General features: G+C 43.5%; 2 protein-coding genes across 2 annotated transcripts; both read left to right on the top strand.

Annotated features, from left to right (window-relative positions):
* The first annotated feature begins 9,435 nt into the window (after positions 1–9,435).
* On the top strand, positions 9,436–18,035 carry LOC139650027 (C-type lectin domain family 4 member E-like). The gene is made up of 6 exons (XM_071526559.1): positions 9,436–9,567; positions 9,670–9,771; positions 10,261–10,449; positions 11,121–11,263; positions 14,869–14,978; positions 17,395–18,035. The coding sequence occupies exons 1-6, from the start codon at positions 9,498–9,500 to the stop codon at positions 17,546–17,548; spliced, it is 768 nt and encodes a 255-aa protein (XP_071382660.1). The 5' UTR covers positions 9,436–9,497; the 3' UTR covers positions 17,549–18,035.
* A 1,398-nt stretch (positions 18,036–19,433) lies between these two features.
* On the top strand, positions 19,434–25,822 carry LOC139650026 (CD209 antigen-like protein E). Its single transcript, XM_071526558.1, has 6 exons — positions 19,434–19,560; positions 19,663–19,764; positions 20,335–20,523; positions 20,720–20,862; positions 22,483–22,592; positions 24,324–25,822. Exons 1-6 carry the CDS (start codon positions 19,491–19,493, stop codon positions 24,412–24,414), a joined length of 705 nt encoding a protein of 234 aa, XP_071382659.1. The 5' UTR covers positions 19,434–19,490; the 3' UTR covers positions 24,415–25,822.
* The last annotated feature ends 58 nt before the right edge of the window (positions 25,823–25,880 follow it).

The following is a 25,880-nucleotide window of genomic DNA, read 5'->3' as shown; positions in this document are numbered from 1 at the left end:
CATCACAAAATTCCAATAATAAAATCTTTTTAACATTTATTTTACAGTTAGCGTTTGAGTCTGCATTTAATGTTATGATAATTATTTATTAATATAAATAAGTATTTTAAAGCTGGAATCCGGGACTTTTTTCCAGTAACAAATAGTTATTTTCCATCTGAACCATGGAGTCAGGTTACACAATACCAACTATTAATTCACTAACAAAGACCACGCCACTATGAGATGTATTTAGATGGTTTATTGAGGGAAAGAGGGGTTGAGAACGGAGGGATGAAATAAGGGTGGAGGGTGGAGGGATGAATCAGGGGTCGAGGTAGGAGGGATGAATCGGGGGTCGAGATGAAGGGATGAATCGAGGGGGTCGGATGAGTTGGGGTCGATGGATAGCTCGAGGAACCAGGGAATTGAGACTCAGGGTGGGGGCACTGTCTCGCTGATGGGGAGTCTTCTTGGCTCCATCATATTCCCCTGTGGTTCCTGTACTGAGAGAGAAGAGCAAGGGGTTGGGGGGGGGGGGGGATGAGAGAACTGAGACATACGAGGGAGAGAAAAGGTCATGGTTTGGCGCGTATAAATAGGGTGGAGCAGGAAATTGAATGTGTGCTTGAGGCGTGGTCTTGTTACCGAACTTTAGTTATAATAATAATAATGATAACTTCATTATTACCATGGTTGGAGATGCTCTCCATAGACCGCTATTGAAATGTTTGAGCAGGTATAATGAAAGTCTGCTAACTATCTAACGTTAGCCAACAGAAATCATAATTTGGTATCAAGGCTCTCTCTATCCTGTAAGTTTACACCTGCAAAAAAAGGGGCTTCAGGGGCGGATTTGAGGGTCGGTCATTCACTGAAAAGGTAGAGAACCTCTGCTGTACAGTACATGCATGTTTTTGAACAGCAAAACTTTACCAATAGACAGACTTGATTCTTGTCTTATCTTTTATTTTTCATATCTCACAGAGAAAATGTGTCCTGCAGGATGGAGGATGTTCAGTTGTGTGTGTTATCTCCTCTCTACTGAGACTAAGACCTGGGTGTGGGTGTTAGTTTCGTTGCGCGGGTGTATCTAAGTGATATAAGTGCAGGGATGTGTTAGCGCCTGTTTGTGTGCTTTCAAGTAGGTGCTAACTTTCACACCCTCTTAAAGCTTTAAAGAAAAAAAACAACAATCCATTTTTTGTTTGTCAAAAATCTGCAGACATTTTCTGGAATATTATATGGCCTTGAAAAAAGAGCTAAAATATAAATTTGCATTAGGAACATATGGAGTACAAATCTTCAAATAAGAATGAATAGAACAGTAATAAAAAAGTGACGTTTGGAGTGTAGCTTTTAAAATAAAATAAAAAAATATATATATATAAGCTATCAAAAAAATGACATGTTCACAATTCAACTGCATGTGGGTAAAACAAAGGTGCAAAATTAATATTGACCAAGTATGGCGAATTACATCACACTTTAGCTGCTAGGGAGCTAAGATTTTTTGAAGATCATTGAACACAATGTATGCTAAAGTGTTAGCATGAAGCACCGGGCCAATTGATTAACAATACAATATAAATACCATGGCTTTTTGTTATTTGTTTCAAACAGACATTCCTCTCTACACTCACTAAGTGAGAAGCTTTTGTTTGGATTGGTTTGAGTGACAGAGACATGGAGGGGACCTGGAAATGGATTGAGGAAACTCCATTGACTCTAAGGACAGAAATATGTTTAGCCTTGGTTGAACATGCAGTATATGAGTTTTGAGGATTTTCAGCTTGTAGGCTATGCTTTTGTAAGGACTGCATTTGTGTGTGTGTGTGTGTGTGTGTGTGTGTGTGTGAGAGAGAGAGAGAGAGAGAGAGAGAGAGAGAGAGAGACTTTGGTTGGCAAAAGAGTCATGCTTTTGTAATCTGGGTGCTTTTTACTTTAAAGATACTGATAAACTTCAGCTAAGGATTTTTCCCCCCAAAATGTATATGTTGCATTTTAAAATAGCACACATACTCTTTACCCAGTGTTAACTTTTTATATTTTTATCTATTTGTTTCTTTGTTTTTTACACAGACTTGTACTGCAGAGCAGATGTGTCATTTAGCAGTTGTTCTGGCTTTTACCAACCAAGTGATGTTAACAAAAAAAAACAAAAAAAAGTTATGTTTACTGAGGCGTCCGCCCCCACTTGCCAGGTCAGCGGTTTCCTGCCTACAGAAGCACATTGCATTCACCAAAGAAAAGAAACAAATCAGAGATGGTTTCTCGTAATTATGACTTAGTATTTCATTATGAGATACGGAAGTCATAATTACGAGAAACCATCGCCGATCTTTTTTTCTTTGGTGAATGCAATGTGCTTCCTGTCTTCCTCCCCATTTGGTTTTGGAGCATGTGGGGTGGTTTTCAGTGGCTCTTGTGCTGGAAATTTTAGTTTGACCTGGCAACCCTGTCCTGTCACTCTGGACTGTTCCTGCTGATTAATTTGCTGTTTTGGATCGCCATCCATTACAAAAAGGATGCAAGATAATGACGATGTGACTAGTCAGTGAGTTGTACTGCTTATGTTCTGGAAATAAAAATTTTCTTCCCCAGGCTCAGAGTGACAATAGAATCACAGTAAAAATCTACAAATCTAAAGGGCCGCTTAGTAAGAGCGGATATACATACACCTAGCTCTGATACATTTATTACAGGACATTTTTCATGCAGATCATGTACTTCCTTTAATGATATGGTGAAAACCAACAGGTTTATTAATCAACATTCCTGTAAGGAATACACGATAAAATCACTCATCACATGCAACACTACCAATGTTATATATCTTTTATTTTGTAAATGCAATAAATACTATGTCGGTCAAACCACACAGAAGCTTAAAGTCAGACTTAAGGAACATAGAAGTAGCATCAGGAGAGGAGACATCACATCCCCAGTTGCCTGACATTTTTTAAATTAAGGACACTGATTGGAGGACTTAAAATGTACAGGCATTGAGAAAGTAAGGTTGAATCGCAGAGGGGGTAATAATGAAAATGCCTTATTGAAAAGGGAATGTTTCTGGACATTGCATCCTAATGGGTTAAAGGAGGAATGCAATCTGATGGTCTTTTTATGAATGAATGACCCTTGAGGTCGGGCTCCAGTGTGAATATAGTAGCCTAATGTTTAAACTTAGTGATTATTGGTATGTCTGATTTATGAACCTGATGTCTTCAGATATCCCATAGTTTATTACTGTTACTGTATATACCGTATTTCCTCTAATATTGGCCCGGGCCTTTATTTACCTCAACTGCAAAGGGGACCAGGCCTTTATTGGAAGCAGGCTTATATTAGAGACGGGCCTTTATTTCTAATTCCCTCTGTTTGATAAGTATATTTGCTCATATTTTAGTATGAAGCCTCCTTGTTTTCTGATCTGCTTCTGTTGGGGTTCATTGGGTAGCCGTTTTTTGTTACTGCAATGCATTATGATAAGTACGGTAATCGACGGCGGCATGCTCCAGAGACTTCCGGCAGGATTTTACCGGTGTCCACCGTTGTTTTTAGCTGCGACCAGCAGCTCTATAGCTCGCTCTGTCGATCGGTCGGTCGGTTGGTTGGTCCACAAAAATGTCCCCACCCTTTGGAGGCCTATAGCTGCACAGTACGTGGTCGCAGCTATGGCGAATTCACGCTTGTTTCCTTTGTTTTTTTCCCCGGCTTGTATTTGGAGCCGGCCTTTATTTGTTCGTGTCGACCACGGCCCCGGCCATTATCGGAGACCCGGCTTTTAATTGACTACCGGCTACTATTAGAGGAAATACGGTATATAGTTTTCTGATATTTTGTGTAATCTTTTGACATGTCTTGTACACGTTTAACAATGTAAATTGCACAAATAACCCCTGGTGGCTACATCAGGTACCACATGTTGGAGTTTAGTTTAACACCAGGGATTTATAAAGCAACACCTTCACATAATGTGATAATAATGTAATTGTAATTGCTTAGCTGATCTGTGTATTGTTCTAAAGGAACATTTGACAAGCCCTATAGGGGCTGTGGGGCCTGCCTATGTGGTGGGGTAAGACCACCGGAAAGAATCTATGCTCCTTATAAGAATCCTTCATGATCTCATCAAAATTGATTTCCTTTTGAAAGGAAGAATTGAGGGAGTCACTCTCCAAAAAGTTATAGCGCTATACATATTTTTGTCCGGTGAAGCTGACAAAAGGTCTTTTAAGTTGTGATTATCATTGGAGAGGTAAGGCACACTTAATCGTATACTGGTTGACAGTGTCACCAGTGTGAGAGTGACTACTCAATACCAAGAAGTAACGCCGCTTGATTCTCTGTTTCCTTTAGGGGGTAAAAATATCTTTCTATTTTATTTGATTTGATTCTTTTAATGCAATGCATTTTGCTTGTTCTTTTATATGAATTGTATCTTTTTCATTTTGTCTCGATGCTTTTAATGTTTTATGTATGTCATGGTTCGGCCATGACCTGCCTGTGTGTTTCTTTCTGTGTTCCCTGCCTCCCTTGTGTCTCCGCCTCCTGGTTTGTCTGTCAGTGTGTAGTGTGGGTGTGGCTCCCTCTCTCCCCCAGCTCCTGCTCCCACACACCTGTACCTCATTTGTAATCACCCCATGTGTATATTAGTCTTGTTTCCCCAGTCAGTCTTTGTCGGTTCATTGTTCTGTATTGTGTTATGTTTGTGTCAGTTTGTGTAGAGCTCGTGTTTTTGGATTTCCTGTGTCACCTGCTATCTGTTCAATTAAACACCCAGTCCTGGGGTTTGATCACAACCTGCCTCGCTGTCCTGCGTTTGGGTCCTCACCACACCTCCCCGTGACAGAATGAACCGACCAAGACTGGACCCAGCGGACAGCACCCAGCTACCACACAGCCTGCCTTCACCTGGTGAGCCCTGCTTGTCTGTTTGACCTGCGCTCTCAACCCTACCCTCTCGTCCCGGCAGTGGAAGAAAGCTCCGGGGGGTTTCAGCCCCTTTCCCTGCCAGTTTGTCTGGATCCCCAACACTCTCAAGCCTACCCTCTCGTGTCCCGGCAGTGGAAGAAAGCTCCGGGGGGTTTCAGCCCCTTTCCCTGCCAGTTTGTCTGGATCCCCAACACTCTCAAGCCTACCCTCTCGTGTCCCGGCAGTGGAAGAAAGCTCCGGGGGGTTTCAGCCCCTTTCCCTGCCAGTTTGTCTGGATCCCCAGCACTCTCAAGCCTACCCTCTCGTGTCCCGGCAGTGGAAGAAAGCTCCGGGGGGTTTCAGCCCCTTTCCCTGCCAGTTTGTCTGTATCCCCAGCGCTCTCAAGCCTACCCTCTCGTCCCGGCAGTGGAAGAAAGCTCCGGGGGGTTTCAGCCCCTTTCCCTGCCTGCTTCTGTCTTCCCAGTGTTCTCAAACCTACCCCATAACAGTACGAACTAGCCAACATGGACCCAGCAGACAGGTCTCCTCCCTCTGCAACTGGCATTGAGATGATCTCCCTGTTCACATATTTTGCCCGGCAAGCAGCCTTGTCAGCTAGCCAGCAGCCTAGCTACCAGCCCAAGCCTAGGCCGCAGCAGCCTAGCTACCAGCCCAAGCCTAGGCCGCAGCAGCAGCCTAGCTACCAGTCCAAGCTCCAGCAGCAGCCTAGCTACCAGCCCAAGCCCCAGCAGCAGCCGAGCTACCAGCCCAAGCCTAGGCCGCAGCAGCAGCCTAGCTACCAGTCCAAGCTCCAGCAGCAGCCGAGCTACCAGCCCAAGCCTAGGCCGCAGCAGCAGCCTAGCTACCAGTCCAAGCTCCAGCAGCAGCCGAGCTACCAGCCCAAGTCCCAGTTTGCTAGCCTCCAGTCTGCTAGCTTTGGGCCTGCTAGCTACCAGCCAGCACTCCAGTCGGTTAGGCTCGGGGTTTTGAGCCTAAAACCTGCCTGTCCTGACCCGGCTTTCCCAGAACCCCTGGTTTCTACCAAGGATCATCTGGGGAGCCGCCCTGATGCCCAGCGGTCATCCTTTGAGGGGACTCGTCTTGCCTTTTTCACGGGGACCCGTGGAGGCACCAAGAGGCGGCGAGGTCCCCGTGGCTCCCGACGCCACTGGCTCACTCAGCAGTCCTGCACTACAGAGTCTCCGCTACCCAGCGCCACTACTGGGGTCCAGTCAGTCCCTGTTCCCGAGCCGCGGCAATCTCCAGTCCCTGTTCCTGTCGGGCCGCGGCAATCTCCAGTCCCTGTTCCTGTCGGGCCGCGGCAATCTCCAGTTCCTGTTCCTGTCGGGCCGCGGCAATCTCCAGTTCCTGTTCCTGTCGGGCCATGGCGGTCTCCTGTTCGTGCTGGGTCACAGCACTCTCAGCTTCCTGCGCCGCGGAAGCTCCCTGTCGCCGAGCTGCGGCAGTCACCCGTTCCTGCGCCGCGGAAGCTCCCCGTAGCTGAGCCGCGGTGGTCTCCTGTTCCTGCACCATGGCAATCTCCTGTTCGTGCTGGGTCACAGCACTCTCAGCTTCCTGCGCCGCGGAAGCTCCCTGTCGCCGAGCTGCGGCAGTCACCTGTTCCTGCGCCGCGGAAGCTCCCTGCCGTCGAGCTGCGGCAGTCACCCGTTCCTGCGCCGCGGAAGCTCCCCGTAGCCGAACCGTGGTGGTCTCCTGTTCCTGTACTGCGGCAATCTCCCGTACCTGTCGGGCCGCGGCAATCCCAGCTTCCTGCGCCACAGAAGCTTCCTGTCGCCGAGCTGCGACAGTCACCTGTTCCTGCACCTCGTCTGGTCCCTGTTCCTGCGCCTCAGCTGGTCCCTGTTCCTGCGCCACAAAAGCGCCCTGTCGCCGAGCTGCGGCAGTTACCTGTTCCTGCGCCGCGGAAGCTCCCTGTTCCCGCTGAGCCGTGGCAATCTCTTGTTCCTGTTGGGCCGCAGCAATCTCTTGTTCCTGTTGGGCTGCAAAAGCCTTCTGTTCCTGTTGGGCTGCAAAAGCCTTCTGTTCCTGTTGGGCTGCAAAAGCCTTCTGTTCCCGTTGGGCTGCAAAAGCCTTCTGTTCCCGTTGGGCTGCAAAAGCCTTCTGTTCCCGTTGGGCTGCAAAAGCCTTCTGTTCCTGTTGGGCTGCAAAAGCCTTCTGTTCCCGTTGGGCTGCAAGAGCCTTCTGTTCCTGTTGGGCTGCAAAAGCCTTCTGTTCCCGTTGGGCTGCAAAAGCCTTCTGTTCCTGCTGGGCTGCAAGAGCCTTCTGTTCCTGTGCGGCTGCAAGAGCCTTCTGTTCCTGTGCTGCAAGAGCCTTCTGTTCCTGGGCTGCAGCTGTCTTCTGTTCCCGTCTCGCAGCAATCCGCTGAGCCAGAGGTGCAGCAAGTTTTTGGTTCTGTTCTGCTGCAGTCAGCTCTGGCTGTGTGTCAGCAAACCCCTGTTTCCCTACCTTCACCGGCTCGCCTGCCGGGCTCCCAGCTGACACAGCCTGCACTGCAGCCAGATTCCCAGTCGTCGGCCGCATCTGTCGACGCCCTGCCATTCCCCGTCGGCCATCTCAGACAGCCGTCTCCGGCCTCCGGTCCTGCACTCCAGCCGTCTCCGGCCTCCGGTCCTGCACTCCAGCCGTCTCCGGCCTCCGGTCCTGCACTCCAGCCGTTTCTGGCCTCCGGTCCTGCTTTCCTGTCCCCGGCTTCCGGTCCAGCATTCCAGTTTCCGGCCTCCGATCGTGTACTCCAGTCTCCGGCTTCCGGTCCTGCTTTCCTGTCCCCAGCTTCCGGTCCAGCATTCCTGTCTCCGGCCTCTGGTCCCGCACTCCCGCTGCCAGACTCCAGTCCTGTACTCCTGAAACAAGAAGCTGACCTCGCAGCCTGCCCCGACCCGCAGCCGAATCTTCTGGTGTCGGCTGCATTCCCTGACCTCCAGCTGCGTCGTCGACCTGAGCGGTCCCGCCTTCGTCGCCGTCCTCCAGAGCTGCTCCGCCACTCTGGTCGTCCTCCTGCCCGTCCTCCAGAGCTGTTCCGCCACTCTGGTCGTCCTCCTGCCCGTCCTCCAGAGCTGTTCCGCCACTCTGGTCGTCCTCCTGCCCGTCCTCCAGAGCTGCTGCACCTACGTGTCCAGCCTCCAGGCCGTCCGCCTGAGGTTTCCTGCTCGGCCTCCGTCCAGCCTCCAGGCCGTCCGCCTGAGGTTTCCTGCTCGGCCTCTGTCCAGCCTCCAGGCCGTCCGCCTGAGGTTTCCTGCTCCATCCTTCTGTTCCCAGGCCACTTGTCCCTGAATCCCTCCTCCGGACCCCCTCCACCCACCCTGCTCGGTGTTCCTGGCCAGCCTGGTGGGACGTCTGGTAGCCGTCCCTTAAGGGGGGGGTACTGTCATGGTTCGGCCATGACCTGCCTGTGTGTTTCTTTCTGTGTTCCCTGCCTCCCTTGTGTCTCCGCCTCCTGGTTTGTCTGTCAGTGTGTAGTGTGGGTGTGGCTCCCTCTCTCCCCCAGCTCCTGCTCCCACACACCTGTACCTCATTTGTAATCACCCCATGTGTATATTAGTCTTGTTTCCCCAGTCAGTCTTTGTCGGTTCATTGTTCTGTATTGTGTTATGTTTGTGTAGAGCTCGTGTTTTTGGATTTCCTGTGTCACCTGCTATCTGTTCAATTAAACACCCAGTCCTGGGGTTTGATCACAACCTGCCTCGCTGTCCTGCGTTTGGGTCCTCACCACACCTCCCCGTGACAATGTAAAGCACTTTGAATTGCCTTGTTGCTGAAATGTGCTATATAAATAAACTTGCCTTGCCTTGCCTTACCTTGTGTAGCCTAATGTGTCAGTTCTCATTTGCTTCTTTGTAACTATGGTGGCTGATATTAGATATGGCTCTCGGTTCCCACAGAAAAACATACAGTTCACTCTTAATCAGGCTCTGATCTAATAGGCTAGTTATATTTCCAGAAAGATTTCACATTTATTTTTGTTTAATCATTTTAAAAGAATTAAAATCTGTTCTTAAATCCTTCTAGAGCTGATTCCCTTTTTTCACTGCAGCGAAGGATGTCTTCATATTCAAGAACATAGATGTGTCGTCTATTTATCATTATACTTTATTGATCCCTGGCAGCTAATTTCATCTGCCTAAAGAGATCTTTCAGGGATCAATAAAGTATCTCTGCATTCAATTCAATCCACTGAATAAGTGCATCTTTCACAAGACTCACACACTATGAAAGTATGTGTGCACAATTTACCATGAAATCATTTTTAATAAATGACCCACCATTAACAAGCAGTGAACAGTGCTGTTTCAATTAGATTTGACATTGACTAAATCGAAAGTTGACACTAATTCTTGAGACAAATGTTTCAAGTTCTCTATACTTATTTACACTATAAGATTTGTATTACAGTGACAGCATCAGAAGCAAAGTTGTTGCTGAGATGGTCACAGCATCAGCACTTGTGAAAACTTACTTCCTGAAAGGCTACAAGTCAGAGGAAGTGGTGGAAACCCACAAGAGTTTCAACATTAGCAGACTATAATATTTAATGTTGGACAGCAGAGGTTACAGTTGACAAACAGTTGGGACGCTCATGAAAAATGGAGGAAATCTACATGAATGTTGAACCTGCCAAGTCCAGAGACTCAAGAACCTCAACAAAACAGACAGGTAAAGATGGGCAGACTGAGAGACTGAGTATGTGGATATGTAATGTCATGTATTATTACTGTTCTCTTATTTATTATACTCCCTGGTCTTTTCTGTGCTCAGGTCCCAGCAGCTCAGGCAGGAGTTCCCATGGAGCGGCTTTACTCGGTCTGGGGCTGCTGAGTGTTTTCCTACTGGCTGCGCTCATCGGCCTCGGAGTCCACTGTGAGTCTGGTTCACATTCAGAGTTCAGGTCAGACTGAACAGAGGACTTTGATGACCATTAGTCTATTATGAAACATAAACGATGTGTTACTTAGATGTGTTTTTCATGTTTTGTTTTGACTTTTTATGTCAAATGGTTATATTTTGAATTACTTTTTGCATTTCCCTGGGTCTTTGGGTCGTATCTCCTTCTGTTCAATATCAAAATGTTTGCTGGGAAAAGACAAGACTCTTATTTTTCAGCAGGAGCATTATTAAGATTATTATCAAGAATGATTGGATTTGCTATGCGTTTTCACTGTTGACAGCTGAATTGGTTGAATTCCAGTGATGATTCCAGTGACAGATGATGCACTTAGTTTGACCACAGCCTCTGACAGAACAATTTGTCATTTTGACTTGTTAATACTGTAACTGCTGCTGTATGTTATAAATGCATTAGTTATTAGACCAAATCAGTGTTTCAGTATGTCTCTTGATCTATTTCAGACCAGGATGTGGTGCGTGGTTTTGCTGTAGATCTCTCCGTTATCCAAGCCAACCTGACTGAGGAGAGACTGGTTCTCCAGGCCAGTAATGATAAGCTCTCCTCCCTGACTGAGGAGAGAGACCTGCTGAACACCAGCCTCACTGCAATGACTAAAGAGCGAGACAGGCTTCAGAGTTTGTCCAGAAAGAGTGAGTACTTGCATGTGTGGATGCTGCACTGCTGTGTTGCTCAACCTGCAGGTCAGGACCCACCACAGGGTCATGTAGGAAAAAACATTGATGTGGAAATCCGTACTCTCAGTTTTGCAAACTATGTACAGTCAAACGATTTGTGTTCTCAGAGTAAATTTACCGGCAAGCTTCCACTATTAATTTATTTAGCTTTAAACTTACCCGTCCATAAGGCACTCTTTCATTAGGAAATTCCAATAATAAAATCTTTTTAACATCTATTTTACAGTTAGCGTTTGAGTCTGCATTTAATGTTATAATAATTATTTATTAATATAAATAAAAATTTTAAAGCTTGAATCCAGGACTTTTTTCCAGTAATAAATAGTTATTTTATCCATCTGGACCATGGAGTCAGGTTAGACAATACCAACCATGGTTGGAGATGCTCTCTGCTAACTATCTAATGTTAGCCAACAGAAATCATAATTTGGTATCAAGGCTCTCTCTATCCTGTAAGTTTACACCTGCAAAAAAAGGGGGTCTTCAGGGGCGGATTTGAGGGTCGGTCATTCACTGAAAAGGTTGAGAACCTCTGCTGTACAGTACATGCATGTTTTTGAACAGCAAAACTTTACCAATAGACAGACTTGATTCTCGTCTGATCTTTTATTTTTCATATCTCACAGAGAAAACGTGTCCTGCAGGATGGAGGATGTTCAGTTGTGTGTGTTATCTCCTCTCTACTGAGACTAAGACCTGGGGAAACAGCAGACAGGACTGCAGAGACAGAGGAGCAGATCTGGTGGTCATAGACAGTGCTGAAGAACAGGTACAGTGTGTGTGTGTGTGTGTGTGTGTGTGTGTGTGTATGTGTGTGTTGGTGTGGGCGTTAGTGTCAGTGCGCGGGTGTATCTAAGTGCTATAAGTGCAGGGATGTGTTTGCGCCTGTCTGCGTGCTTTCAAGTAGGCGCCAACTTTCACACCCTCTTTCCCACCAATGAAGGTCAACTCATGTTAACATTAGAAAACATTTTTATTGCAATAAAAATTCAGCAACTTTACAATAAAATAAACTCTTTACACATAACTAATACAATTTACAATTTCACATTTGGCAGATGCTTTTATCCAAAGCGACTTACACATGAGATTTTCATACAACACAAGCAAGGTTCTAGTTAGGAGAGAACAACGAGAGTAAGTGCTATAAAGCTAAGTTCTGGTCCAACAGGACATAGGTGCTACGAGGCAGTGCTATAAAGCTAAGTTCTGGTCCAACAGAACATAGGTGCTACGAGGCAGTGCTACAAGGCAGTGCTATGAGGCAATGCATAGAGTGCATAGAAGCAAATTTTTTTTTTTTGTTTGTTTGGTTACCCGGGCCATTAGGTGAGAAGGTATTCGCTAAAGAGCTGGGTCTTTAGCCTTTTCTTAAGGATTGAGAGGGACTCTGCGGATCGAATGGAGTTTGGTAACTCGTTCCACCACCAGGGAACCACAGAAGAGAAGAGTCTGGCTAGAGACTTAGGGCCTTGCTGTGGTGGCAGCATCAGGCGCCGCTCCTTGGCAGAGCGTAGTGAGCGGGAGGGAGCGTAGACCTGAATGAGGGAGTTCAGGTCGGTCGGAGCTGTTTTGGTTGCTGCTTTGTAGGCGAGCATCAAGGACTTGAACTTGATGCGGGCAGCAACTGGGAGCCAGTGGAGGGATATGAACAGCGGAGTGACATGTGCTCTTTTGGGGTTGAAGACCAGATGCGCCGTCGCGTTCTGGATCATCTGCAGAGGTTTGAACGTACATGCTGGGAGCCCTGCCAGTAAGGAGTTGCAGTAGTCAAGGCGTGATATTACAAGAGCCTGTACCAGGAGTTGTGCTGCATGCTCAGACAGGTAGGGTCTGATATTCCTGATATTGTACAGAGCAAATCGGCATGACCGAGCAACAGAAGCCACATGCTCCTTGAAGATTAGTTGGTCATCAATCATGACACCCAAGTTTCTGGCAGACTTTGTGGGCATGAGCTGAGTTGATTCGAGCTGGATACTGATCTGTTGTTGTACAGAGGGACTGGCTGGGATGACAAAGAGCTCAGTCTTTGACAAGTTAAGCTGAAGGTGGCGTTCCTTCATCCAAGCCGAGATATCGGCGAGGCATGCCGATATCCGCGCTGAGACTGTGGGGTCGTCTGGCGGGAACAGTAGGAGGAGCTGGGTATCGTCAGCATATGAATGGTATGAGAAGCCATGTGAGCGGATCACTGCACCCAGTGAGGTGGTGTATATTGAAAAGAGAAGGGGTCCAAGCACTGACCCTTGAGGTACCCCTGTGGAAAAGCAGTGGGATTTAAACACTTCCCCTCTCCAAGACACGCTAAAGGATCTCCCTGAGAGGTAGGACTCAAACCAGCAGAGAGCAGATCCTGAGAAGCCAAGCTCAGCGAGTGTGGAGAGGAGGATTTGGTGGTTAACCGTGTCAAAGGCGGCCGATAGGTCAAGTAGCAGTAGGACAGAGGACTGACCGGCAGCTCTAGCTGATTGCAGTGTTTCCACTACAGACAAGAGCGCAGTCTCGGTAGAGTGTCCGCGTTTGAAGCCAGACTGGTTAGGATCATACAGGCGGTTCTCAGAAAGGAATTCAGAGACTTGATTAAAGACTGCATGCTCAAGTGTTTTGGAAAGGAAGGTGAGTAGTGAAACCGGCCTGTAATTATCAACCTGAGATGGGCTGAGTGTAGGTTTCTTTAGCAGCGGGCTAACCTGCGTAGAAACCTTATCAGTAAAGAAGGATGCAAAGAGGTCAGCCGTGAGCAAACTTGAGGGTGGGGGTGGTGGAGGTTTGAGGAGTGAATTAAAAGCTGAAAATAATTTCTGAGCGTCCTTGGCACTGCTGATTTTCTCCTGATAGTAAGTGGTCTTGGCACTTTTTAGATGGGAGGAGAATGCCGATAAGAGAGTTTGATAGTCAGTGAGGTCAGTGGGATCACTGGATTTGCGCCATTTTCTCTCAGCTGCTCTGAGTCCCACCCGTTGCTCTCTGATGACACCGGTGAGCCATGGGCTAGTGGGGGTTTTACGAGCAGGTTTGGATGAGAGTGGGCAGAGATTGTCTAGAGAGACGGCTAGTGAGGAGCAGAGTGTGTCTGTAGCCTCATTGACATGGAGTGAGGAGAACTCTTTATGAGGGGGCATGGTAGCCGAGACCTCATCGGAGAGCCGAGCCGGTGTGAGGGACCGGAGGTTCCGTCTGAAGGAGACCATTTGCGGCGGAACGTGAGGATGTTCCAGCAAGGAAACCATGAATTGAACAAAGAAGTGGTCTTTGCCGTGGAACAGTTTCGAGTCACAATCAGATCAAGTGTATTGCCCGCTTTGTGTGTGGGAGCGGTGGAGACCAGTTTGAGGTCAACTGAGGACAGTAATGAAAGGAAGTCAGCCACTTGGGGTTTGTCAAGATAGATATTCATGTCCCCCATGACAATCGGTGGGGTGCCATCTTCAGGAATGGCTGAGAGTAGCATGTCCAGTTCAACAACAAAGTTCCCCAGTAGCCCTGGTGGGCGATATATGATAACCACAAATAGCTTGACAGGAGCGGTAACCATGATTGCATGGTATTCAAAGGATGAGTTATTGCTTAGAGGAGAAAGCTTAGTGAATTTCCAGTCTTTGGAAATAAGGGCACCTGTGCCACCTCCACGCCCAACGGAACAGGATGTGTGGGAGAAAGTGGAGTCAGCTGAAAGCGCAGCTGGTGTGGCTGTGTTCTCTGGACGGATCCAGGTTTCGGTCAGGGCTAGTACCTGAATGTCAGATGCAAGTGCTTGGATAAATTCTGTTTTATTTACAGCGGACTGACAATTCCATAAGCCAAAGGAAAAAGCGGAGGAAGTAGCTGAGGCAATAATAAAAAATAAAAAAAAGAATGAATACAACAGTAATAAAAAAGTATATATATATATATATATATATATATATATATATATATATATATATATATATATCCACACAAGCTATCATAAAAATGACATGTTCACAATTCAACTGCATGTGGGTAAAATAAAGGTGCAAAATTAATATTGATCAAATATGGTGAATTACATCACATTTTAGTTGCTAGGTGGCTAAGATTTTGGAAGATCATTCAACAAATTTATATTTTGTATTTAAATTTCTCATTTTTATTTGGTTCCTCTTAATTGGGGAATTTATGCTGGAAGTCAGACTGGCTAATAACAGGATAAAAATTCTGTGACATCTAGATGCAGGGATTTTATTATTTTCTGCATGATTCAATGACTTTCCTTATTTTCTGATCCGTTTTCCAAAAAAATATATTGTAAATTTGCTGAGATTACTGAATTACTCCTCATTAATTGCTCATATTCAAGTGGTTAACACTATAATATAAATACCATGGCTTTTTGTTTGTTTGAAACAGACATTCCTCTCTACACTCACTAATGGAGCAGCTTCAGCTTGGATTGGTTTGAGTGACAGAGACATGGAGGGGACCTGGAAATGGATTGTTGAAACTCCATTGACTCTAAGGTAAGACAGAAATATGTTTAGCCTTGGTTAAACATACAGTATATCCACTTTTTCTGTATATTACTAGTAGTTACTTTTTGTCTCGTTTTAATTTTATCTGGCAAATACTTATTCTTGGTTAATAGAAATATTTCAGGTAAACAATAATAAAGTACCCTACCTTCCCTCTGCTCTGATTGGTTTGCGCTTCACCGCGTCATCAGAGTGTGGAAAAAAGTTGAAGCCAGCTGAACTTCAGTGTTGAAGAAATGTTCCGGAGTCAGAGGCTCATCTTACTTGAATATATATTTATTGAAAGGAGAGTCTTGCAAGAGGAAGAGATGCGCACAGCAGGAGGCTACATACACTTCTTCCAAGAGAAAGATATTGAACCAGTCCTTTATGTATCTTCCAAGGACGTACAGAATGTGCTGACATTAGAACAGGTCACCAAGGTAGAGTATAAGCAAGACATGTTAAGTCTTAAGTTAGAGCTTCCATGGACATCTTGAAGACTTCCAGGATCCATTCTGACAACAAGACCTCTGGCATAGTAGGTTATGGCACAAGGGTTACAGTGAGGTGACCATACATCATGAAACCTTACATTCCCTGAGGTGACCCCAGTTCAGCTGTTAATGCATATGTTGAATTTTCTTCCACAGTTCCCCCCTTTTTGATTATGAAATCAACAACACAAAATCAACTACACTACATGCCCTAGGAGTTCTGCCCAGTCCCAAACAAACTGACCATAAATTACCAAGAATTTATACTTCTCCGGACAAAGGTCCTAAGTCACGTAGCCCACATAAGACCAAACATCCCCCCTCACACTGGACATGAGTTGGGTAAAAGACCTCATAATAATAATAATTGATTACATTTATATAGCGCTTTTCTAGGTACTCAAAGCGCTTCACATATGGGGGGGGGGGACTCAACTCATCCACCACCGATGTGTAGCACCCACCTGGGTGATGCACGGCAGCCAGTTTGCGCCAGAACGCTCACCACACATCAGCTATCACAGTGGAGAGTAGAGGACTGAAAGAGCCAATTTGGTAACGAGGGATGATTAGGTGGCCATGATGGAAGGAAGGCCTGTTTGGGAATTTTGCCAGGGCACCGGGGTTACACCCCTACTCTTGCGATGAGTGCCGATGGGATCTTTATTGACCACAGAGTCAGGACCTCGGTTTAAGGTCTCATCCGAAGGACGGTGCTCACTCACAGGACAGAGTCCCTGTCTCTGCCCTGGGGCATTGGGGATATTATTCATGAGACCAGAGGGAAGAGCACCTCCTACTGGTCCTCCAACACCACTTCCAGCACCAGGTGGTCTCCCATCCAAGGACTGACCACAGCCAAACCTGCTTAGCTTCCCAGGCAAGCTAGCAATGTGATACAGGAGCTATGGTGCTGGCTCATGTGATTAACTACTCTAATCTCAAAATTATAAACATTTAGGCAAAACCTCAAAACATACTTACAGAGGAAAAAAGCCAAATGTTATATGTCCCTAAGCTTCCAAAAACATTGCATACAGAATGTAAATTTACTGGCACATCACACATGATTAAAAATGACACATAGTATGGTAATTGATCAATAAATGTTGTTGAAATGATATTGAAATGTACATTGTTTATTTTATTTGATAGAAAGTCATACAACAACTACATATAGGCCTCCGAATCATAGCACAAGTTAGACGTTATGATACTTCGGACCTTTGAAGGGAAGAAATTTTAGTGACTGGACCTCCTTGAATTTTAGTTGAATACCCCTGCTCTAGCGTTTGTAGCTTTGTGTATCGCAGGCTTCCATTTAAAATGAATTACTTCCTATTGCTTTGTAGCCTGTAGTCTGAATGTACCATCAGAGGCAGAGCTGCTCTGGAGGCAGAAATAATCTCATTGGTTAAAGTTAAATCTCAATGGGCCAGTTTTTTGATGTTAGATGTTATGTTTGAGTTAGCTAACTGGCAAACTTGAATGGAAAAAAAAGAAACTTCTCAAAATGAAAAAAAATATGATTTGCAATGTTAGACTTGCTTTTTTTTTCATTAATTCATTACCATGGTATTCATGATGTTGGAAGGTCAGCAGCTAGCTAACTAGCTAACCCAGATAATTCTGTACATTGAGGTTTAACCCAACCAACTAGATTATTTCTGCCTCCAAGAATTGTTTGTAGAACTAAAACTCCAATCTGCCAACTGCCATGTGCAAGGTACCGGAATTTGTTTCTGTGATATTTGTGCAGAAACATAGAAACATCTAGAAAGCGATGGACCAGTAGTGCATTGGTCCAGTGTACCATGAAGAGGAGATACTGACTAGAATGAAATGCAAGTAAATTAAGAGCCATTGAAGGTCTTGATTCATGTTGGAGATTAAAATTGTCATGATTGTATTGTTCGTTGACCTGCTAGGTACTGGATGGCAGCGCAGCCTGATAACGGTGGAGGAGATCCACAGTTTGGGGAAGAAGACTGCGCTCATATCATCACTGGCAAGACTACAGAGAACTGGAATGACATATCTTGTGCTTCATCTCTGCGATGGATCTGTGAGAAAGTGGCTTAGCATTGGTGCATAATGAGTTTTGAGAAAAATAAATCGATTAAAGATACTGAATGATAAACTTCAGATAAGGATTTCCCAGGCGGTCTCCCATCCAAGTACTAACCAGGCCCAACCCTGCTTAGCTTCCGAGACCAGACGAGATCGCTCTCTGTATGCTTGAGCCCATTTGCAAATGCTAAAATAAAAGCCAGAAAGACAAGTTTGTTGTTGCTCTCCTTTATATGTGGTTTGGTTTAGTGGTTGGATTGGGTTTATTATTGTTTATTTTTTGTTGAGCACTTTTAAAGTTTTGGGGATTTATGTATTATTATTTAATTAGTTTCATTAGTTTAAGTAGTTTTTTTCTGGTATATTTTTGTCTGGATGTTTTTAGTCTAATTTGCATATTATATTATGGTCGTTTTTTTGGGGGTTGATTTTGGTCTTGTTTCTTTTTTTTTTTTTATTTCAAGTATACAGTGGTTTGGTTTCTCTGTTTATTTACTTTCACACATACAGTAGTTTGGTTTCTCTTTGGTTTGTCTTTGATGCTATTGCTTTAAGTTATTTTGGTTTCTATGCATTTGTGTGGTTTATTATATGTTTGTGTGTGTATATATGTTTATTATTGTATATACTGTTGATGTGGAAATTCTGCAGACCTCGGCTTGTGTTCAGGTGGCATTCGCTACTCCCCATGGATCTCCTCTCCTGATCCAGAGCCATCTTGAGGCTTTCTCTGCAGCCTCTGTGTCTTTCCACACACCTGTGACAATTAAGTTAAATTTCCATACATATAGAGGAAAAAGATTAGTTACTATTAGACACTGATGAAGGCCGGAGGGCTGAAAACCTTCTGTCCATTGTGAAATAAAATAAATAAAATGGTTAACAAAGTAACTTTCCATCGTGTGCAACCCCATCCTTATCAACTTCCTTATCAATTCAAGTTATTCTTGAGATCAATTGCAAATTAGATTCCGCCTAAATAGTACATGACTAATGTCACAGACCACTGACACCAGTCCCCCCACCCCCCTACTACCACCACCACTTGTCACACCAAATTTGCACCCTTGGTTGTATGTAAATCAAAAGTAACAAACATTAATTATTGTAAATGCAATTAATTATGCTTGACATATTTGCAGTAGTGTTAGACATTAAGCTTTGTGTAGCCTAATGTGTCAGTTCTCATTTCCTTCTTTGTAACCAAGGTGGCTAATATTAGATATGGCTCTCAGTTCCCACAGAAAAACATACAGTTCACTCTTAATCAGGCTCTGATCTAATAGGCTACTTATATTTCCAGAAAGATTTAGCATTTATTTTTGTTTAATCATTTTAAAAGAATTAAAATCTGTTCTTAAATCCTTCTAGAGTTGATTCCCTTTTTTTCACTGCAGCGAAGGATGTCTTCATATTCAAGAACATAGATGTGTTGTCTGACTTTTATTGTTATATTTTATTGATCTCTGGCAGCTAATTTCATCTGCCAAAAGAGATCTTTCAGGGATCAATAAAGTATCTCTGCATTCAATTCAATCCACTGAATAAGTGGATTTTTCACAAGACTCACAAACTATGAAAGTATGTGTGCACAATTTACCATGAAATCATTTTTAATAAATGACCCACCATTAACAAGCAGTGAACAGTGCTGTTTCAATTAGATTTGACATTGACTAAATCGAAAGTTGACACTAATTATTGAGACAAATGTTTCAAGTTCTCTATAATTATTTACACTATAAGATTTGTATTACAGTGACAGCATCAGAAGCAAAGTTGTTGCTGAGATGGTCACAGCATCAGCACCTGTGAAAACTTACTTCCTGAAAGGCTACAAGTCAGAGGAAGTGGTGGAAACCCACAAGAGTTTCAACATTTGATAGCAGACTATAATATTTAATGTTGGACAGCAGAGGTTACAGTTGACAAACAGTTGGGACGCTCATGAAAAATGGAGGAAATCTACATGAATGTTGAACCTGCCAAGTCCAGAGACTCAAGAACCTCAACAAAACAGACAGGTAAAGATGGGCAGACTGACAGACTGAGCGTGTGGATATATAATGTCATGTATTATTACTGTTCTCTTATTTATTATACTCCCTGGTCTTTTCTGTGCTCAGGTCCCAGCAGCTCAGGCAGGAGTTCCCATGGAGCGGCTTTACTCGGTCTGGGGCTGCTGAGTGTTTTCCTGCTGGCTGTGCTCATCGGCCTCGGAGTCCACTGTGAGTCTGGTTCACATTCAGAGTTCAGGTCAGACTGAACAGAGGATTTTGATGACTGTTAGTCTATTATGAAATATAAACGATGTGTAACCAAGATGTGTTTTTCATGTTTTGTTTTGACTTTTTACGTCAAATGGTTATATTTTGGATTACTTTTTGCATTTCTCTGGGTCTTCGGCTTTTCTACGCTGGCACAGACCGTCGTATCTGCTTCTGTTCAATATCAAAATGTTTGCTGGGAAAAGACAAGACTCTTATTTTTCAGCAGGAGCATTATTAAGATTATCATCAAGAATGATTGGATTTGCTATGCGTTTTCACTGTTGACAGCTGAATTGGTTGAATTCCAGTGATGCTCCATGTTGCTGCATTGATAACATAGGAGGACAGATACTGTAATCCACCTCTGCAGTGTCACATGAGACAGATGATGCACTTAGTTTGACCACAGCCTCTGATGGAAAAATGTGTCATTTTGACTTGTGAATACTGTAACTGCTGCTGTATGTTGTAAATGCATTAGTTATTAGACCAAATCAATGTTTCAGTATGTCTCTTGATCTATTTCAGACCAGGATGTGGTGCGTGGTTTTGCTGTAGATCTCTTCGTTATCCAAGCCAACCTGACTGAGGAGAGACTGGTTCTCCAGGCCAGTAATGATAAGCTCTCCTCCCTGACTGAGGAGAGAGACCTGCTGAACACCAGCCTCACTGCAATGACTAAAGAGCGAGACAGGCTTCAGAGTTTGTCCAGAAAGAGTGAGTACTCTCTCTATCCTGTAAGTTTACACCTGCAAAAAAAAGGGGGATCTTCAGGGGTGGATTTGGGGGTTGATCATTCACTGGAAAGGTTGAGAAATGCTGCTGTACAGTACATGCATGTTTTTGAACAGCAAAACTTTACCAATAGACAGACTTGATTCTTGTCTGATCTTTTATTTTTCATATCTCACAGAGAAAACGTGTCCTGCAGGATGGAGGATGTTCAGTTGTGTGTGTTATCTCCTCTCTACTGAGACTAAGACCTGGGAAAAGAGCAGACAGGACTGCAGAGACAGAGGAGCAGATCTGGTGGTCATAGACAGCGATGAAGAACAGGTACAGTGTGTTGTAACGTGCTTGGTCGTGTCGTAGCTTACATTAGCTTTAGGTTGCTCAAAGATAGCATGACAGAGCCAGACGACGTCAGTATTGGGATTTCACACATGTACCACTTTATTCACCTATACTTGTCAACCATACAATGCCTGGTCTCTACGGCACTATAATCTCTCAACATACATGTAGATTGATATAGTTTAACACGTACCAAATCGTTACTGAAGACACAAGCTACTCATCAGGAGACAGACTGGGAGTAGTACTCAACCTGTTGCTGTAACTCAGTCTCAGTAAAAACAAGGAGCGCCACCCAGTGACTTAATCTGTTACTGCAACCAAACGATGTTCCAAAAGCATAGTAGGCATATTTGCGACTGTTACAGTGGTGTGTGTGTGTGTGTGTGTGTGTGTGTGTGTGTGCATCTGGGAATCTATGAGTGCAGGGATGTGTTTGCACCAGTCTGCGTGCTTTCAAGTGGGCACTAACTTTCACACCCCCTTAAATACCCCATGTACACCACTATTTATTCCCCCCAGCTTTATAGAAAAAACAACATAATCCATTTTTTCCATTTGTCAAAAATCTACAGTTAGAAAAAGACATCTTCTGGAATATTATATGGCCTTGAGAAAAAGAGCTAAAATATAAATTTGCATGGAGCACAAATCATCTTAAGTTTTGTATTTTTTGGATGGACCAATGAAGGTCAACTCATGTTAAAATTAGAAAGCATTTTTATTGCAATAAAAATTCAACAACAACTTTGCAATAAAATAAACTGTCTTTACACATACATAAAAATAAGAATGAATACAACAGTAATAAAAAAGTGAAATGTAGAAAACCACAATAATAATAATAATAATATGAGCTATAATATGAGCATAAAAATGACTTGTTCACAATTCAACTGCATGTGGGTAAAACAAAGGGGCAAAATTAATATTGATCAAGTATGGCGAACAACATCACATTTTAGCTGCTAGGTATTTTGGAAGATTACTCAACACAGCGTATGCTAAAGTGTTAGAATGAAGCACCGGGCCAAATGATCTACCGGGGATACATGGATGATTTTGGTGTCTGTTTTCATCACTTAGAAGCTAAGTTGACCAACAGGTCAATCTCCCAAAAACTTTTACCCTCAAATGTCTTTAATGCAACTCCATAAAAAGACACTTTTAACCTGTACACAACACTTTAGCCAATAAAGAGGAAAACTGGACATAAAACACTGAAATAACATTTATATACGCTGTAAAACTATGTTGTAGAAATTTCCCTAATTTTGGTTTGGTGGCTCTCTGGCTGGTGAATAGCGTTGATTGGGAAATTTATGCTGGAAGTCTGACTGACAGTGACAACAGGATAAAAGTTCAGTGATATCGAGGTGCGGCAATTGGCATTTTCTATGATTTTATGCATGATTCAGTGACTTTCCTTAATTTCTGATCCTTTTTCCCCAAAAGATATTTACAAATTATAATTTTGCTATAGATTCTTCTCAAATGTTGTTCAAATTACTGAATTACCCCTTGTTAATTGTTCATACTCAAGTGGTCAACACTATAAAACACTATAAATCCCATGGCTCTCTGTTATTTTTTATCAAACAGACATTCCTCTCTACACTCACTAAGGAAGAAACTTCAGCTTGGATTGGTTTGAGTGACAGAGACATGGAGGGGACATGGAAATGGACTGATGAAAATCCATTGACTCTAAGGTACGAGAGAATAATGTTTAGCCTTGGTTGCACATATATCCACTTTTGCTGTATATTACTAGTAATTACTTTGTTTTGGGGTGTACCTCGATAATAAGAATCAGTTCACTTGCCAAAAACCTTTCTCAGAGGCAGAGCTGCTCTGGAGGTGGACATAATCTGATTGGTTGAGTTAAACCTCAGTGGGCGGAGCTAAAGAACCACAATTTTTCAGAGCGCAAGTTAGATAACTGGCAAACTTGAATGGTAAAGATTAAACTCTAGTCAAGATATAAATAAAAAAATATGTTTTTTTTTTGTTTTTTTTATTCATTCATGACCGTAGCATTCATGATGTTGGAAGGTCAGCAGCTAGCTAACTAGGTTGCCTACAGGCTAGTATGGCTAGTTTGAACTTGGAGCGTCAGCTTGGCTAACTAGCTAACCTAGATAACTTAGTATGGCTAGATTGCAATTTTCCCACGGCACAGCCGAGGGCATCATGAGGCAAATTCAGGTCGGTAAGGCAGTCAGTCAGTCAGTCAGTCAGTCAGTCAGTCATCTGTCGCTTCCTCAGATAATGCGCTTCGTCAGATGGCCTCTAGCGGGCGTATTTGACTGTGAGATGCAGTGTTTCCCATACAGAGGCACAAAATCAAAAGTTGGTGAGTGCATAGAAATTCATCTAAATCAATCTCTAATGCAGCTGATGTCACATCACGTCATGTTTGTCATGTACAGACAGCAGACCAGCAGCATTGTACTCAATCCACAGTCTGCTGGTGAAAACAAAAGTGAAACTTAACATTCCACAATTTGCTCCCAACTCTCCTGTGTTAGTAACGGGATTTGTAAACAGTAACACATCTTCTGCTGCCCTGCAAACTTTAACGGTAGGTAACGTTATTATCTTGTGGTATTTAAGTTTTAACCGTGTAGCAGTGCTTTAATGCATTGAATTGAACACACGCACCATGGGTCTGTACAGGATCTGTGCTTGTTTCAGTTAGTAGCAGAGTTCTAGGCTTCATTTCACTGGACTTCAGTCATACTGTTGGTCATCTACAAATCGCTCAATGCTTTAGAACTAAAATACATCTCTGACTTGCTCTTACCATACGAACCCTCGAGGCAGCGTTTAGTTATTATGCTACAGAGCTGGCACAAATTTCCAGAGGGTCTCAGATGCACCCCAACTTTGACCACTTTTAAAAGTAGACTCAAAACTTTTTTTTCTGCATTGTGCAACTTGATCTTTCTTCTCTTTTTCTCTTATGCATTTTAATGCTTTATTAGCTCTTTATACACTTTATCTTTTTTCTTATTTATCTTATACAGTATTTCTTATCTAATGTATTTATACAGCTTGTGTAAAGAACTTTGAATTGCCTTTGTGTACAAAGTGTGCTTTGTAAAGAAACTTGCCTTGCCTTGCCTAACGTTACTTAGCCAGAAGAAACTGTGGTTCTTTGGCCTGCCTATTGAGGTTTAACTCACCCATTGAGATTATTTCTGCCTGTAGAGCAGCTCTGCCTCTGAGAAATGTCTGTACAACTGAAACTCCAATCTGCCAATTGTCACGTGCAAGGAACAGGAATTTGTTTTTGTGATATTTGTGCACAAACATAGCAATGTCTAGAAAGCGATGGACCAATAGTTAGTCTAGTGTTCCATGAAGAGGAGATACAGACTAGAATGAGACTCATGAAGTATGAGTCATTGAAGGCCTGCTTTCATTCGTTAACCTGCTAGGTACTGGGAGTCGGCGCAGCCTGATAATGGTAATGGGAAGTCCACGGTGGGGGGAAGAAGACTGCGTCCATATCATCACTGGCAAGACTAAAGGGAACTGGAATGACCGAAATTGTGCTACTTCTCTGCGATGGATCTGTGAGAAAGTGGCTTAGCATTGGTGCATAATGAGTTTATGGTGCATAAATAGATTTTCAGCTTGTAGGCTATATGCTTTTGAAAGGAATCTGTGTGGCATTTGTTTGTGTGTGAGAGAGAGAGGGATCATCAATGCCTCACCAACTTGAAGTTTTTTTTAGGGTTACAGTAATTTATTATTGCATTACTTACTTAGTACATTACTACATGAGCTCATCAGAGTCCTCTCCTTGTATCTGCGAGTGGCTTACTGAAAGCTCCTCCTGTAACCCTCTCTGCCCCAGAGTCAGGATCTGCTTGTTCTCTCCTCAGGTGGTTGCTACTCAACAGTGTTTTTCAACTTTTTCCACCAAACGCTGTCCAAAAGCAACCTCTGTTTCTCTTTGTACGAGTCCCTTATAGAGGATGTTGTTTTGATTCTCATACTCATCGAACAAGTAGAAATCCGAGTCTGAAATTTTCTGCCAGCCATCCAAAACTGTCTCATTAACATTGTCGCTGCGATCTGCTCCTCTTCATTCATGATCCTTGATGGCTCGAAGGTGGGGCTGACAGATTGCTTCTGCTCTTTCTTTTGCTATTTTTGTGAGCTCATTCTTCAAATGGTTGCTCACCTCCTCGGACAGAAGATCTTCGTAAACCCATCTGTAGCACGGAGGGCAGCACAGGCCCCAACGAAGCGAGGGCCCCTAGTCCATCTCTTGAGCCTGACACAATAGGCTCTCAAACATTCACCCATGTGCCAATCACTAAGAAGACCACAGATTACACCAAGCCCAATGTCCTGGAAAAGAAAACAGATTTATACAAAAGTTTCATTGGAGTGTCTAGCTAAAGCTTTCGTGATCATTTAAAGTCAAAATGGTGATAATAGTTATTAATACTAACTATTCCATCAGTGCAGTTGAAGAGTTTTGTTCCAAAATGTGATACCATTGAAAAATGTAACCTTACAAAACGATTCATCGGAAAATGAAAGTAAACTGTGCCACTTAAGAGGCCAGTGGGTAAATGAAGTCCTTGGTTGGCAAAATAGTCATGCTTTTGTAATCTGGATGGTTTTTACTTTTACTATTCAACATTTTACTTTGGTGATTAGTAAGTAGCATTGTTAACAAAATATGTTGTATTAAATTTGTGGAAGATGTGATAAAGTGTTGAATTATCTTGTATGTAAACCAAAAATAATAAACATGAATTTTTATGAATGCAATTCATTATGCTTGACAGATTTGCACTGGTGTCAGGCATTAAACTTTGTGTAATGAGTCATTTCCTTTGTAACCATGGTGACTGATATTAGATATGGCTCTCAGTTCCCATGGAAAAACATACAGTTCACTCTTAATCAGGCTCTGATCTAATACTTATATTTACAGGTAGATTTAGCATTTATTTTTGTTTAATCATTTTAAAGAA

The sequence above is a fragment of the Centroberyx affinis genome, unplaced genomic scaffold (genome assembly GCF_046629955.1).
Source record: "Centroberyx affinis isolate AG114_WGS23_722 - 3 ecotype Tasmania unplaced genomic scaffold, CSIRO-AGI_Caff_v1 ptg001429l_1, whole genome shotgun sequence".
Lineage (NCBI taxonomy): Eukaryota > Metazoa > Chordata > Actinopteri > Beryciformes > Berycidae > Centroberyx > Centroberyx affinis.
Note: the sequence above shows the minus strand (reverse complement) of the source record. Positions and strands in the feature narration are given on the sequence as shown.

Coding starts and splice junctions, on each gene's coding strand:
- LOC139650027 (XM_071526559.1), top strand. CDS start 9,498: ATGGAGGAAATCTACATGAATGTTGAACCTGCCAAGTCCAGAGACTCA. Junction 9,568..9,669: donor AACCTCAACAAAACAGACAG/GTAAAGATGGGC, acceptor TTCTGTGCTCAG/GTCCCAGCAGCTCAGGCAGG. Junction 11,264..14,868: donor TAGACAGTGCTGAAGAACAG/GTACAGTGTGTG, acceptor TGTTTGAAACAG/ACATTCCTCTCTACACTCAC.
- LOC139650026 (XM_071526558.1), top strand. CDS start 19,491: ATGGAGGAAATCTACATGAATGTTGAACCTGCCAAGTCCAGAGACTCA. Junction 19,561..19,662: donor AACCTCAACAAAACAGACAG/GTAAAGATGGGC, acceptor TTCTGTGCTCAG/GTCCCAGCAGCTCAGGCAGG. Junction 20,524..20,719: donor TCAGAGTTTGTCCAGAAAGA/GTGAGTACTCTC, acceptor CATATCTCACAG/AGAAAACGTGTCCTGCAGGA.